This window comes from Suricata suricatta, chromosome X (genome assembly GCF_006229205.1).
Source record: "Suricata suricatta isolate VVHF042 chromosome X, meerkat_22Aug2017_6uvM2_HiC, whole genome shotgun sequence".
Classification (NCBI taxonomy): Eukaryota; Metazoa; Chordata; class Mammalia; order Carnivora; family Herpestidae; genus Suricata; species Suricata suricatta.
The window spans coordinates 14,524,152-14,541,019 of NC_043717.1; the positions used below are offsets into that span (position 1 = coordinate 14,524,152).

At 46.7% G+C, this 16,868-nt stretch overlaps 1 protein-coding gene across 1 annotated transcript in view; it reads right to left on the minus strand.

Annotated features, from left to right (window-relative positions):
* The window catches only part of MAP3K15 (mitogen-activated protein kinase kinase kinase 15), a gene marked incomplete at its 5' end in the record, with an annotated part of 123,320 nt that extends 106,452 nt beyond the window's left edge, over nucleotides 1–16,868 (minus strand). Inside the window, one exon of the mRNA XM_029929621.1 lies at nucleotides 16,625–16,868. Within this exon, the coding sequence (XP_029785481.1) occupies nucleotides 16,625–16,868 (244 nt within the window). The remainder of the gene's footprint in view (nucleotides 1–16,624) is intronic.

Below are 16,868 nucleotides of genomic sequence, written 5' to 3' on the forward strand. Positions count from 1 at the left end.
AAGCGGCTGACTCTTGATTTCAGCTCAGGTCATGATATCACAGTTCATAGGTTCGAGCCCTGCATCAGGCTCCATGCTGTCAGGGGAGCCTGCTTGGGATTCTCTCCCTCTCCCCCTCTCTCTGCTCCTCCCCTGCTTGTGTGTGCTCTCTCACTCTCTCTCAGAATAAAATAAATAAAAATTTTAAAAAAAGAAGACCAAAAAATAAATGTGTGTCATTTTATGAGTGTGATTGAGATGTGTCCCCTACCAGTTTTTTCCAAAGAAATATGCCAAATATAAACAAGCTATGTTGTGAGATGAACAGGCTCACCGGGCTTCATTTGAGACCATATGCAATGAACTATGGGTAAGAGAGAAGGCAGCATGATTGAGGTCACTGAGCATTCACATGCTTACACTGCTCCTCCAGCGGCCAAGGACAACAGCCACACACTATGGTGTGCTCAGGACTGGAAACGGCATGTCAGAGTCAACATCTCGGATGGTATGTGTCACGGCTCCCACTCTGGGCTCCATGGCAGCTTTTAAACATGGCAATATTTTCATCTTCGCCTCCTGGATGTTCTCTGCAGTTTCCTTCAAGCCTTTTATAAAGGGATCTGCTTTGATGGGATGCTCCTGGGCAAACATTTTTTGAGACCTATTCCTTAAAAGCCTTTTCTGACCAGCAGACATCCCTCTCTAAAAGGTCTGTGCCATACTCTGCCGTCAAGACGTGTGCAATTTCAGAGATGAGTAGAGTCAGAAGTTTTGGTACCACATGGCACACACTGTGAAGAGGGTGTCACTGAGCTTTTCTGTCAGAGTGACAAAATTGTAGGAAATGGCCGCTGCCTTCCTTGATTTGGTCTCTAATTGTCTCACTAAAATGACTGCCAATCAACACAAGAGGACCTGTGGCCTTTATATCCAATTCAACGATAACATCCCCCTTTTCCTTGACAAAATCAACTACTCTTTCAAGATCAACTCTCGGTGCCAGGCTTTCTGCCTGACCATGATTTCACCCATTCTGTGCTCCCAGCTTCCTGAGTGTCTACCTCACAGCCTGTGGAGGGGACCCAGTTCCGTTTTTGGATACAGGACCGTTTTTCTTCGTCCTTATCTCATCTAATTTTCTCCCCCCACCCCACATACCAAGACCCTTTTTCCTAGGTGGCCCTATGAGAATCAATGTCCAGAGTTACTGGTTTGCACCAAGTGTGCCTCACTAGCCACAGACTTTACAAAAATCACTTAGCAAGGACAATAATTTTGAATGTATGATTCTCATTTTCAGGAAAGAGAACACATGGTTTTTAAGGAACCCATCCAACAGGTCTTAAAACCTCAGCCTTAGGAGATCCAAGGACGGCCCAAGGGTCATTCTCAACATCAAAAGGGTCTTTGCTTGCAGCTCACAATGAAAATATCTGGAGAGCTATGCTAGAGACCAAGTAAGAACCTTTATGATCAACCGTTTCCACCATCTTGTGGGTCTTGTATTCCACCTCCTTTGCTCCCAATCTTAACAGTCATACAGAGCATCTCATACAGAGAGAACGGGTCTGATACAGTGAAGCTGGCCTGGAGGATATTTTTGCTTATTGGTACGTTCATCAGTATGATGCAGAGATATTATATTTTGGTTACTAAGACTTCATGACAAAAACATCTCAAAATGTAACAGTACAAGTTCTCGTTCCAAGTCAGATGGAGTAGGCAATCTGGCTTGTCTCCCCCTGAACGCATCTTTAAAAACCAGGCAGAATGGACTGACTAGGTATTTAGAAACATGAAAAGCAAGCAAGCAAGCAAGCAGATTGGAGAAGAGCCAATTCCAAAGTCCCGGCAAACCACATTCAAGGGTCCTATACTCCCCCCGTCTCCCCAGTCCCTTTAGGCGGGATTAAGGCAGCCTGAAACCCCAAAATGGGTGTGGGGTGTGGATACAGAGAGCACCAGGAGAGCCCTGTAGCTCTGGCTCAGAAAGCAGGAGAGAGGACGCCTAATGCTCAGAGACAGTGAAGACAACTCTCCACTTTTTCCTTTCCTCTGTCCTCTTGCATCCCCAGGACCCTCGCAGTCCCACAGTGAGGCCGGCACAGCCAGCCAGCGGCGGTGGGCTCTGCGGGTGCCTGGACCTCTGAGACGGGGGAATTTTCTGCTCTAACTGCAGGCGCTGTGGGCCCAAACGGGGTGGGCAGCAGAGAACCCCTGTTTTCTTCTCTCTCTCTGAACTCCTGGCCTCAAACATGGGCAGTGGTGGAAATGTGGGGCTTAGCGGGTTAACGAAAGCCCCAGTCTTCTGGCCGCAAGACCGAAAGGGGCGTTCCAGTGAATCACCAAGTACAAAGCCATGCAGTACTGAAAAGGCTTCGAAATCAGAAATGCAACCACAACTCGGCAGCCTCAACCAACTCGGCCGACCACCTGTTAGAGCAAAGCTGCCAGCAGGCTCCCCAGGACACATGCGAGGCCTATGCCCTCCTCACAAAAGGTTCAGGGTACGATCCAAAAATCACCTGCATTCAAAGCGAAGAAAGCTTTAAATTCACATGGGACGAGACAACCAGTGCACTCCAATGACAAGATGACAGGTATCAGAATCACCTTACAATGATTTTAAAGCAATTATTATAAAAGCTCTTTAAGAGGTTAAGGGCAGACACTTCTGAAAAGAACGGAAAAAACAGAAAATCCCAACATAAATAGAAGAACCAAATGGAAATCTTAGGGGTGAAAAAGATAATAACCAAAATAGAAAACTCACAGATGGACTCGCTAGAAGAATGGATGTGACATGGGGGCGGGAGGCAGGGGAGAGTGTCAGTGAACTTAACGAGAGTACAGTAGAAATGATCCAATATGAACAACAGAGGAATAACAAAGAGTTTGTGCCCAAACATAGAAAGTTCTAGAATTTAAACACTCTCCCAAAGGCCCGTCAACCAATAGGTAAAAAGCACCAGGAAGGATCTTGAATAAATAGCTCTCAGAAATAAGGGAAATGTGCTCAACTACACTCAGAATAAGGGAAACACCAGCTAGAACAGATACCATCTCTCAACTATCAGATTACCAAGAGTCAGAAGACTGGAAAACTATTTGTGCAGGTGCATTTATTCTTTTGTTTTAAAAATTTTTTAATGTTTTTATTTATTTTTGAGAGAGACAGACAGATAGACAGCATGAGCAGGGGAGGGTCAGAGAGAGAGGGAGACACAGAATCTGAAATAAGCTCCAGGATCTGAGCTAGCTGTCAGCACAGAGCCCAACGCGGGGCTCGAACCCACAAACTATGAGATCATGACCTGAGCCAAAGCCGGACGCTTAACCGACTGAGCCACCCAGGTGCCCCCATGGTGTATTTATTCTTTAATACACAAATGCCAGTTCTGGGTACCTCATCACAAATACACCTGTATGTATATTAGATAGCACATATACAAAATTGCCCACTGCGGCTTGGTAGCGAAAAAAAGATAAATAAATATATATATGTGTGTGTGTATATATATGTGTGTGTGTACACACCCAAGTATCCTCTAAAGGGATTGGTAAAATACACAAGATTCATCTACGCAATCATGTACTATCCAGCTATAAAAAAGAAGAAGGGAGATTCCCATATTCTGATTTGGAATGCTGTTCAGGCTTGACTGTTAATGGAAAAATACAAGGTGTGTAACAGTGTATTTGGCCTGATACCTTTACTAAGAAAGGGAGAATAAGAACGTACATTCATATGTGCTTATATTTACATAACAGAAGTTGTCAAACTTTTTCCTGTAAAGGACCAGACAGTATTTTTAGCTTTGTGGCCTCACACTCTCCACCACTGCATAGATGAATGGACGTGCCCCAATAAAGCTTTATTTACAAAATGAAGGCAGCTAGTTTGCAGGTGGCAGCACGCTGACAACTGACATAAAGATAAATAAGAAACTTAAAAAAATTAGGGGCAACAGTGCAGATGGGATAAAAGAAAATAAATAAATTGGAATTCATCAAAATTTTAAATTGTGCATTAGAGAATAGCAGCACCAAGAAAGTTAAAAGATAAATCACAGAACCAGAAAAAAAATTGCATATCACATACCTGACAAGGGATTTGCCTCTAGAACGTATGTAGAATTCTTACAACTCAATACAAAGAGGATAAATAACTAAAAATAAATGGGCAAAGGATTTGAACAGACGTCTCTCTAAAGAAGGTATACAACTGGGCAGCAAACACAAGAAGAAAAGACAGTCAACATCCTTCATGATCACGGAAATACAAATAAAAACAATGAGTTAGCACAGAAAGCCCTCCAAGGCAGCTGTAATAAACAGACGATAACCAGTGCTAATGACGATTTGGCGTGACTGGAACGCTCACACACTGCTGGTGGGAATGTAAAGTCAGTAACGGCTTTAGAAAAAGTTTTTGAAACTCTTTTTGAAAAGCAGTTCCTCAAAACATTAAATATAAGGGGGATGTAATCCAATAGCCCACTGATGGATAAATGGTTAAAATACGGTATATCTCTGCAATGGAATAGTATTCAATGTTGAATATTCAATATTATTCAATAATTCAATATTATTCAGGAGAAAGGAAATCCCGACACACGCTACAACATGAAGGCTTTACGTTAAATGAAATAAGCCGGTCCGAAAAAACAAATACTGCAGGGTTCCACTTAAAAGAGGCATCCACGGTAGTCAAGTCTTACAAACAGAAAGCAAGGTGGTGGCTGCCAGGAGTGGAAGGGAGGGGGCACCGGGAGTTATTTAATGGGTGCGATTTCCATTTTACAAGATGGAAGGTTTTGGAGACTGGGGGCACAACAAGGTGAATGTACTGAACACTACTGAACTGCACACTTGGAAATGGCTAAGATGGTAAATTTTCTATTATGTGGTTTTTTAAGCACAAAAAAGTTTTTAATGTTATTTTTGAGAGAGAGCACGCACACAAGTGAGGGAGGTGGCAGAGAGAAAGGGGGACAGAGGATCCCAAGCAGGCTCTCCCACAAACCGAGAGATTGTGACCTGAGCTCAGTCACCCAGGCACCCCTAACAATCGATACATTTATTTTTAAAGGAGGTTAAATGTAGAGTTACCATATGGCCCAGAAATCCCACTTCTGGGCACATATTCAAGAGAAAGGCAAACAAATGTCCACGCAAGAAGTTGTACCGTTATTCACAATGGCCAAAATTAGAAACAAGCCCAATGTCTGTCAGGTAGATAAAAACAACATATTCCATCCAACGGAATTTGATGCAGTAACACCAAAGGAACGAAGTACAGATACGAGCCACAACACGGGCGAGTCGTGGACGCGGGGCAAGCGCAAAGAAGCCAGCCACACAAGACACGCTGCACACAACGCCGTCTATGTGAATAAGCAAATGTAGAGGCACAAAGTAATGGCTGCCTGGGTGCGGGGCTGGGCGGCTCGAGTGGGTAATGACTGCTAATGGGTACAGGGTTCTTTTGGGTGCAAAGTGGCCTGAAATTGGACTGCAGCGATGGCCCCATGATTGTATACATACACCAAACACCGCTGCACTGGACACTTGCAGTGGCTGCATTACTTTTCAACAGAGCCTGGGTTTTGTTTTGTTTTAAATGGAATACCCTTAGCAGCAGGACCATTCCTAATTGTCACAAATCGGAAACGACTCAAGTGTTCAACAACAGAAAACATACACTGCGGTATATTCTTACAAGGAAATACTACCTAGACATGAAAATTAACAAATTATTGCTGTTTTAACACCAGAGAGCAATTCCACAAACATAATGGTGAATGAAAGGAGCCAGACACTAAAAGGCAATTGTCTTAGCCCTTTTATAAGAGAGAGAAGCAAAGCAAGAAATAGACTCTTAGCTACAGAGAACACACTGATGGCTACCGGGGGCGGCAGGTGACAGGGACTGAGGAGGGCACTTGGGAGCACCACGTGTTCTGTGGAAGCGTCTCATCACTATTCCGCACGTCTGAAACTAATACTGCACCGTCTGTTAACTATACTGAAATGAAAATTAAACTTTAAAAGAAAAAAGTACAGAAACAGGCAAAACTAATGTACGCTGAGACATCGGGCCAGTCACTGCCCTTGGCCCGGCTGGAAAACAGAAGCGAGCGCACACTGGCGGGCTTCTGGGTTGCCTGTTCTAATCCCAGCGCAGAATTATGCAGCACACATGGCTTATGGAAGCTCACAGAGCAGTGCACTTATGAAGGTGCCCTTTTCCATATAGATTCTTTACCTCAATAAAAAGAAAAACTAAAAAACCTATCAAAGCAAGGTTTTGTGCCTTTTTCTTACTTCCATTCTTCAGCACAGGACCAGGAATGGAGTTAGGATTAAATCTCCAATGTTAGAACTTTGGGAAAAAACTTGTTTTCCCCAATTGCAGGAGTATAAGGTGGCCTTACTGCCTGATGACTGTCCAAAGGGTTTGATCCCTGAGTCTCTACTATTCCACAAAGCCTATTTCCTTCCACAGTGAGGTTCTGGTCTATTTATTGGTAGGAGGAAGGGAAGGCCCAGGGGACTGACATTTGTTGAGCACTTACTAAACTTAAGTTCAGGGCACTATGTTTGAATCTCTACTTAGTAGAGATTTTCTTTTTAACAAGGCTCAGAGATGTTTAGTAAGTTATGAAGGGTCACACAGCCAATAAATGACAGGGCAAAAATAAAAACCTGATCTGCAGAGCCAAGGTTTTTTCCCCTCTGCCACTTGTATTAACAAGGGCAGCGGGCCACAATGATGAAACATGTTGGTAAAGTCTTGTCATGGATCTGTCTTGGTGGTCTTTATTCCAGAAAGCAGAAAGGCAGTGTACCTCAAGGGTCACCTGCACTCTCTACACTTTGCAGGATGCTGAGGTGAAAGGGAGGCAGCCATGGTCCTGGGAACTAGACTCAAAGTGCCCGGAAAGTCCATTCGGGGCAAGACCCTTCTCTCAGGTGCCTGAGACAAGGTGTCAGGCATGGTCTATCACAAGTCACTTCGTTTGATATCAGTCACAGACATCAGTGTAGAAGCTACAACTGTCAAGCATTCAGAAGAACACACCACAGTGTGTGTGCAGAACCACAACCAGGAAGGAGGCCAAGATTTCACAGAGAGGACACAGGATGCAGCCTCAACAGGAAGAGAACCTTAACGAGACCCCGTCAGAACTAAAATTCTCTGCTCATCACAGGTCCACATAGATGAATAAACAAACCGTAGTCTGGGAGCAAATGTTCCCAAAATATACCTCTGACAAAGCACTTGAATCCAGCATATAGAAAGAAGTCTTCTTATTCAGTGAGAGGACAGCCCAATTAAATGGATAAATGGTCTCAACAGGCACCTCACAAAGGAAGCTGTCTGCACGGCCAAAAAGCACATAAAAAGGTGCTCACCATCATGATTCATCCAGGAAAGGTGAATTAAAACCATAATGAGAAAGCACTATACCCCCACGAGCAAGGACAAAGTTGAAAAGCTCAATCATAGACAGTGTCGGTGAGGACGTTCAGCCGCCCGAACACCCATCAGCACGGCCTCTTGGAAGGAAGGCGTGGGAGGTCCTTATACAGTTTCACACACACCTATCCTTTGATCCCGCCATTCCGCCATGGGGTATCTACCTGAGAGGCGTGAAAACATTTGCCCACAAAAAAGACCCACGAGCGAATGTTCATAGCAGTTTTGTTTGTAATAGCCCCTAACTGGGAACAACCCACAGGTCCTTTGACAGGAGAGTAACTAAACCAACTGTGGTACATCCATGCAATCCAACAGTACCGAGCATGGACGAGGAGCAGACGGTGGGTACACGCAACTGTAAAGGTCAATCTCAAAAACATCCTGCTGAGCCGAGGAAGCCAGACACTGAAGAGTACACACTGCATGAGGCCATTTATACAAAACTCTAGAAAAGGTCAATATACTTGATAGTGACAGCACCTCAGTCACTGCCTGGTGCCAGGAATGGGAGGAGAGAGGGAAATGAGCAGAAGGGGGCATGAGGGAACTTTCTGGACCAATGGATAGTCTATCGTGACAGGGTCTGTTTACAGGGATTTAGTCAGTGGAGATTTGTGTACTTGGATGCATACACATCGCACGTTAAAAACGTACAAGAGCAGGGCGCTCAGTTAAGTGTCTGACTTCAGCTCAGGTCACGATCTCACAACTGGGGAGTTTGAGCTCCATGTCAGGCTCTCTGCTGGCGGCTAGGAGCCTGGAGCCTGGAGCCTGGAGCCTGCTTCACATTTTGTGTGTCTCCCTTTCTCTCTGCCCCTCCACCATTCACGCACCCCCCCACCCTCAAAAATAAACTTTAAAAAAAGAAAAAAGATGCATAAGAGTAAGGGGTGCCTGGGTGGCTCAGCTGGTGAAGTGTCTGACTTTGGCTCAGGTCATGATCTCAGTTTGTGAGTTCAAGCCCCGAGTCAGACTCTCTGTGGTCAGCACCGGGTATGCTTCAGATCCTCCGCCCCCCACCCCGCCCCTCCCCTGCTCATGCTCCCCTGCTCTCTCCCACACGCAATCAAAAATAAACATTTTTCAAAAAGAGTTTGAGTGTAATAATCAAGTGTGGAGCCGGGGGTACGTAAAGAACAAATAAAGATGGCAGAAAGTTAATCACTGTTGAAGCTGGTAATGTACAGGCTTGAAATTTTCCATAATAAAAATTTAAGAAAAAAATGCATCTCCATCTAATGCGCCTCTGCTCTCCCACCTTCACCCTGTCCGATCCGGCCTCGCGCCCGTCTGCTTCCCACAGACCCAGACGCTCCAGCGAACTCTGCTTCCTGCCGAGGTGCACAGCTCGGCTCCTTCCTGCGCTGCACCCCCTTTCACCCATCAAGCCCCAACAACCACAGGGCACTTTGGCCAAGCCCCGCCACACCCAACCCGAAGGCCAGCAAGGTGGGCGGTGGGGGGTGGCAACCAGAAGTTTTCCAGCAGGCTCTGCAGGAGCTCACCCCTCCCCCACAGAGGTTATGTGACCAGGATTTAAACAGTCTTCTGTCTCAAAGCCTGATACACAGAGTCTTGGAACAAGAGTTTAGGGCTTGCATTCCAAAAATATATTTGTAACCTGGTTGCTGGGAACCCAAAACACTTTCGCCCCAATAACAGGTGCCAGCAGCATAGCAGGCCAGCCCACAAGTATTTAGCAACCCTCAACACACTCAGGCTCAATCAGCACAGCCACAAGGAAGTGCTGTAGGTGCAACCTTCTTGCACTCAACCCACGTGAGTAAGCAAGGAGGACAGCTCCAGGTTCAATGCCTAATCAGCAGCACTAACAGCAGCTGGAAAGGTAGGAGGCTCCGGGAACAGTGTCCAAGGGCAAGCCAGCTGCCAGGTCCAGCCGAGGACAGCCAAGGTCCAGTCAGCACTCACGCAGCCTTGTCCTTGGGAGTAAAGCCACTGAGGCCTGGGCGAGCCATGTCACAGTCTCCAGCAGGGAGAAAGGAGGCTTCTGAGCTATAACCCCATCGTGAATCTCCCACTGCCCTTAATAGAAAAGCATTTATATTATAAAAAAAATATATACAGTGTAGAAAATGTGGACAAATAAAAAGAACCAGTATTCCCAGAACACAATTCAAACCTCTGTTTCCATTCCAGTGTCTCCAGGGTAAGTGGTTCTGGTCTCTTCTATTCGGTATGTACCACTCAGGAGAAAGGCTCAGATCCAGAGATGTGTCGTTAGGATGTATCTTATTTCCTAAGGACAATCACAATTGCACCGTATCTCTGCCTGGCCACCACACTAAACATGGCTTCTACAGGAAACCCCATTCTGATTTCCTTTTTTTTTTTTTTTAAATGTTTTATTTATTTTTGATACAGACAGAGACAGAGCATGAGAGGGGGAGGGGCAGAGAGAGAAGGAGACACAGAACCGGAAGCAGGCTCCAGGCTCTGAGCCAGCTGTCAGCACAGAGCCCGACACGGGGCCCGAACCCACGGACGTGAGATCTGACCTGAGCCGAAGTCGGAGGCCCAACCAACTGAGCCACCCAGGCGCCCCCATTCTGATTTCCTTTTGAGGGCACTGAACGGGTTTTGCTTCATCTCACCAGGAGAAAGCAAGTGTCATCTGTGTCCACTGAGAGTTATTCTAAAAAGGAACTAGTGAGAGATTCCTAGGATGCACTCCAAGAGTAGCAAAGAAAACCGCATCTGGCTGCCTATGGGTGAAGACTTCAAGGTCTTGCGGAAGATCAACCATTAAATCAGTATTTATTTATTTTTTGCAGCTTTTAAAAATATTTTTAAATATAAGTTATTGTCAAGTTGGCTAACATACAGGGTATACAGTGTTCTCCTGGTTTTGGGGGTGGATTCCCGTGATTCACTGCTTCCATACAACACCCAATGCTCATCCCAGCAAGTGCCCTCCTCAGTGCCCATCACCCATTTTCCCCTCTCCCCGACCCACTCCCATCAACCCTCAGTTTGTTCTCTGTATTTAAGTTTTTTATGGTTTGCCTCCCACCCTCTCTGTTTGTAACTATTTTTCCCCTTCGCTTCCTCCATGGTCTTCTGTTAAGTTTCTCAAGTTCCACATGTGAGTGAAAACATGATATCTGTCTTTCTCTGACAGACTTTCATTAAATCAGTATTTAATCACAACTGTGTTACTCGCTAGGAGTGAAAACCTCAGTGGGCTCAAAGCGACAGAGAGAGGCTAAGGGTGAGGGGTCTGTCAAGGTTTCCCTGAAGAAGTGAGGTGTGAAGGCTGAGGATGTTTTGTACAAAGCAAGACTGCAGGGGGTGGAAGGTACCAGGACCCGGTGGCGTCCAAGCAGATGACAGGGAGTGGAACGCACCAAACTGACCCAACATTAAGAGACCAGGGACAAAGGGGTTAACAGCACCCTGGACGAAAGAAAATAATGCCTGTACCAAGGTACCAGGGGCACACAGAATGAAATCCAGCAGATCTGAGAACTATTTTGAAAGCAACAAGCTGGATATGTCAATGACCGAGATGGTGGAGGTCAGGCCTGACTCCCAGGTTGATGATTCCACTCATTAATGTTTACTTAAGAGAAGACAATAGATTAAGGAACTCTTGCCCTTATATTCTAATCGAAATAGATTTGGCCAGTCTCCTGATCAGATAGAGATGCATGCAAAGTACACATTCTACAACCACTAGACCCACACCTATCTTCTTTAGAACCTTCTGTATTTTCCACAGCAAGGAGGAGACTATGCACCTAATTACAAGTCCTAAGGCATTTTTAAGGCTCTCTCCTGAGTAGGAGCCAATACACCTGCGGACTAAGCCCGTGAAAGCCAGCTGAGGGACTCGGTCAGGCATTTCTAGCAGAATGCACGGCCCACTGGATGAGTCGGGGTTCGGGGTAACCTAGGTTAGGCTGACCACAGGAGACAAATCCCATCTTGATCACATGGCCTCCAGGGCACCTAGGTGGCTTAGTCAGTTAAGTGTCCGGCTTCGGCTCAGGTCATGATCTCACAGTTCGTGGGTTCAAGCCCTGCATCGGGCTCTGTGCTGACAGCTGGCTCGGAGCCTGGAGTCTGCTTCAGATTCTGTCTCTCTCTCTCTCTCTCTGACCCTCCCCTGCTTGCACCATCTCTCTCTGTCAAAAATAAATAAAAACCATTAAAAAAAAAACACATGACCTTTGAGTCTGCCATAAGAGAGGCAAATGACCGAGAGATGGAGGTGGCACACGAATTTCTCTTTCAAAGTCATAGTGTTGATGCTGCTCGCATTTCACAGGCCAGCCCTCATCACAAGGACCCAAGCTAACTGCACGGGAGGTTCAGGGCTGTGGAAGAAGACACGGAAGCTCACGGGGCACAGCTTCGTCAACAAGCTGATAAAGAATCCACAAGGAACACCACAGACAGAGAGGCTAGACATAACCCACGTGAAGGGCCGCAAAAGGAAGCGGAGGGGCCTTACACGAAACCATCACAAAGCCTCTTTCGGCAGAACGCACACTATTACCATCTGCTGAAAAACATAACAGAATCACTATGTCATCATTTAATACAAAAGGAAAACCTAACCTGACCTCCCAAACCAGTGAAAGCAAAGAGAAAAGCTAGACTGTGTTCTCCCATCACGGGTATGAACCTGACGGTCCAAGCGCCTCAATTCCATTTCCTTCACTCACAGCAGCGCAGCGTCTGGCCCCACGATTAGGAACAGGGATGATCCATTCCTTGAGGGGATACGTGGCCGGATCTCAGATCGCAGAGACAACTTCCTAGCAGTTGGGCTAGATTTTCATAACCCAAGTCGCACTCTTACCATGGTAACAAACGCCCTCCACACCAAATCTCAGGAGCCTTAGTCGCCTGACCAAATAAAAGCTTCTCTCTTGCTTATGTGAACTCCGAAGTAAACATACCAACTCCAATAGTGATATTTCGAGAGTGGTTCAGGGATCCATGGGCCTTCCACTGTGCACCACTGCCATCGCCTACACTGAGCCTCTAAGGTCTCTGTGGGGACCATAGAAGGGGTGACAAAGTATGTGAAGGACTATTCACTATGCCAACACGTGGGCCCAGAAGTGACAGACGCCACTTACAACTCCATTTCATTGGCCAGAACAAGTTGTACATCCCGGCAAGTCTCAAAGGGCTGGAAAACGGAGCTCCATTTCCCAGCAACAACCAGGAGCACGAACCTCTGGTAACCAAGCAATCCCTGCCACAAGCCCTCCAAATGACACTGTGTGAGCCAGCCAGGAAAGGGGCATCCTCAGGATAGAGCAAAGCCAAACAACTCATCTGGAGACTAAAGCCCTGACCTTGGTCTTCTTCAGAAGTGCAAGGATTTCTTGCTGTAGGTGGTAATAGCTCACAACGTGTAAAATCACCGAGAAAGTAACTGAAAAAGAAAACCTCAGAAGCAGGGCCTGGGGGCAGGAAAGGAACGTCTAAATGAGATTCAAACAGGAGCCAAGTTAGGCAGAGCCAAAGCCAACAGCAGTGGTTAGAGAACTTGCGCCCCAGGGCGGGCTCCATCAAAGGCGCTGAGGTCATCGGAACAGTTACTAGCTAACTCCCCGTGGGGGCTCTAACATAGACTGGTCATTAACCACCTGCTTTACCTGGAGAGTAAACCTCCATCAATAAGACGGCACACTCCTGAGGGATGAATGTACTGTTCGACCGAGCCAGATCTCAGTTTAAGATCAGATACCAAGGTAAGCGGGTTCAACTACGGAGTCCAGAGAATAGACTTTCCAGGTCAAAATGTGCGGAAAAGCTGGAGACAGGGTTGCCCAGATTTCCTTTGTGAACAAACTCTTGGTTTCTAATATGCTCACAAGCACGGAGAACCTCCAAGAGGGAGCCATAGCACGCACCTGTGAAGGAGAAAAGGCTGCCCCGTGTAAATGCACTCTGCACACACAGTAAGTGCCCTGACATCGGACCTATGAAATCTGTTCAAGTAGATAAATGGACACTTCAAAGGAGTCAAGACATATCTCAAAAAATAAGACATGCTCAAAAAATAAGTTAATCCTTCTATGGACCAAAGGCTCATGGGGGTGACCACCACCTCTGCTCAAAGTGAACAGGATGTTTTTCCAAAAAAAAAAATAAATAAATAAACATGAAATTGCCATACGATCCAACAACTCGGTTGCATATACCCAAGTAAGTGAAAGAAGAGACTTGAACAGGTATTCAGACAGAATTACCTAAGGTGGAAATAATCCAAAAGCCAGTCCGCAGATGCGGGGTTAACATAACGTGGTGTATGCAATCAGCGGAGGCTTCATTAGCCTTAAAAGACACTCCGATATGTGCGAAAGCACGGAGAACCTTGAAGACATTATGCTAAGTGAAATAAGCCAGACATAAAAAGACAAATACTGTATGATTCCAGTTCTATGAAATCTCTAGAACAGTCCAATTCACAGAGATAGAAAGGAGAAGAGTGGTTACCAGGAGCTAGGGGGGACGGGGGAGGACAGGTTACTATTTAAGGGGAGCAGAGTTTTTGTCTAATCTGGTCAAAAAGATCTCTGTAGATGGATGCATAAGGGCGTGAATGTACTTAAGGCCAATGAAATGCACACTCAGAAATGGTGAAGCGGCAAATTTTATGTGACAGAGATCTTAGATTTGTTTCTTACAGTACTCGTGGCCATGGCGGTGTTTTTCACCACAGCATCACCTGTCCTTGCCTGGGGCTCCCTCACATTCCAGCAAATCACCCAGGCACTGGTGACCTGGAACCTCCGATCCAGACCCACACAGGGCCTCACGAAACCACGCCAGGAGTAGGAAAACACAGTCCAACCTGGCTTCGCCTTGCTATGGGAACCAGAGACTGGAAGTGCTCACACTTCACACCTACCGGTCTCCCTAAAATACATATGGGACAGCTCCATAGGTCCCCTCCCCCCTAAACATCTTTCTAGAACAGCATTGTCCAATGGGACCTCCTGTGATGAGGAAAATACTCTCTTCACAGTGCCTGTTGAGCATTTGAAATACACCTGGTATAAACCAGGATCTGACTTTTGCTGTATTTAAATTCATTTAAATGTAAACTGCTACCTGTGGCTGGCTAGTAGCTACGTGATGGACAGCATGCGTTTACAAAGACACCAAAGTGACAGATTCGTGTGTTTTTTGGTGAAGATGTCAAAAAGTCTGAGTGGTAGAGATGAGGAAGCCAGGAGAGGTGAGTAAGGGGTTGTCTGTTTAATCCACAAACCCACTTAGTATAGTTACATACATCCTTTGTCAAACTTTTAAAAAGAATTTATTGCTATATTTATATATATTTATTTAATTTATAAATATTTAAGTTACATTTATGTACCTTATAAACATATAAGTTATATTTATAAGTTATAATGATGTATTGAGAAACGACTTAGTCAAGAACAAGCCAAGGTCGGTGCCCCGGTGGCTCAGTTGGTTGAGCAGCCAATTCTTGTTTTCCGCTCAGGTCATCATCTCATGGTTTATAGGATTGAGCCCTGTGTCTGAGTCTGTGCTGACATCTCCATCTCGGAGCCTGCTTGGGTTTCTCTCGCTCTCTGCCTCTCCCCCCACTCATACTGTCTTTGTCTCTCTCAAAATAAATAAAGTTAAAAAAAAAAAAGGCGAAGCTAAGGTCAACCAAAGGAGACACATGATGCAGAAAATTCTAGGCAATCCAGACCCAGCACAAGAAAAGGCGATGTGCCTGTTGTGCCGCTCTGGAATTGAAAGCCCAAGATTTCTGACTTACCTTTCACACCCGACCGGAAGGGGTCCTGCTGGTAGATAAAGGCTTGTCACAGACACACACCCCTCACCCTGCAGGAATAAAGCCGCTGCCCACCCATCCTCAGGGCTGGCACCAGCGCAGCCGGCTACGGTTGTGCAGAATGGCTGCAGCAGCCTTGAACCTTTCAGACAAGGGTCTGTTCAAACTCCAATTTCGGAGCAGAATGAATAGAAGTCAAGAAAACCGAGTGGTTCTGGGTGAAGTGGGCTCCCAAACAACTTTTCTAAAAAGACGCTATGCTGGAGAGTATACTCTGAGCAGTCAGAAACGTCAAGAGAGTGTTTTTAACGGGCTCAAAGGCCACTTTATTTGAACAAGCCTGACACCCCGCCCCTGTTCCAGGCAGGGAGGATTTACTCTGCAGAAAACAGATCCCTAAGGCCTCTGGCAGAGAACCGATGGCTACGACGGCGCTGTGCCTGGCTTATGGCTTGAGCGTGGTGTGGCCGGTGTCTTCAAGAAATCCGCCTGCACTTTCTCACGTGCTTTTAGGTTTAGGGTAGGCACGGTCACCACCTTTTGATCAGTCAAGAAGCCAAGGCATAAGGACTCCCAGGTAATGACTGCATCATATCCAAGGCCTATTAATGTCACCCCAGTACTTATTACAGTGAACTCAGAGATCTGGGGTCCCATTCCAGCAACGGAGGAGACCCTGAACCCCCAAAGCCTTGTGCACTGTGGGATAAAATATATCCCTCACACACGTGGTAGACAGAGCACAGACCTACTGTCAAAGCATGTTTGGGGGACAGTAATTAGAGTCCTAAAAAGAACACTGAGGCATCTCTAAGAGCACCTCTCTCTACACGTAGGTATACACGCTCAATCGTAACACCCAGATTCCCACTCTCGGCTACAAAATGGAATCACCCGGGAAAGCATTAAAACCCACCAAGGCTTCCAATTCGGGTCTTCGTCGGGGGCCCCGTGTGGGCATGGGGAGGTTTCAAAGTTCCCCAGGCGATTCTAATGTGTGGCTAGGGTTGGGGCCCACGCACTGCTGTAAGGACATGGCCGGAGCGAGGAACTAAACGCTAGATAACAGGTGGGGAGGAGGGCTCCGCATCATCTAGGTTATGGGCTGTTTGCTGGGTCAACGGATATTTAAGGAGCCCGTAAAATAACAAAGCGAAATACCAGTCGCTTCCGTTTTCTTATCTGTCAAAAGGTTTAAATAGTTTAAATAATGCTACCCACTCTCCCCTCCCGAAAGGCGGTCCAGGCTGGTGGCTAAGTTAGGGGAAGGGTGACTGGTGAGGGTGACGAGGATCATGGCGGGCGCCATGGTAAGAAAAGCAGGCGGCGTGAGGGAAGGACTGAGGGGGTGTCTGCCTCACCTGCATTGTAGAAGGCGTCGAGCACAGCTGTCTCCCCGAAGTCAAGCTCCCCGAAGGGCACAGAGGTGAAGAGGGCACCCGCCGCCTCGCAGGCCCTCAGCAAGCACTGCCACGCCCCGGCCTCCCGGCCGCCCGCCGCGCCGCCCTGGGGGTTCTCACAGCGCACATACACCGCCCGCAGGGCCCGTCGCGGCGCTCCCCCGTCCTCTCTGTCGCTGCCAGCGCCCTCGGCCGCCCCGTCGGG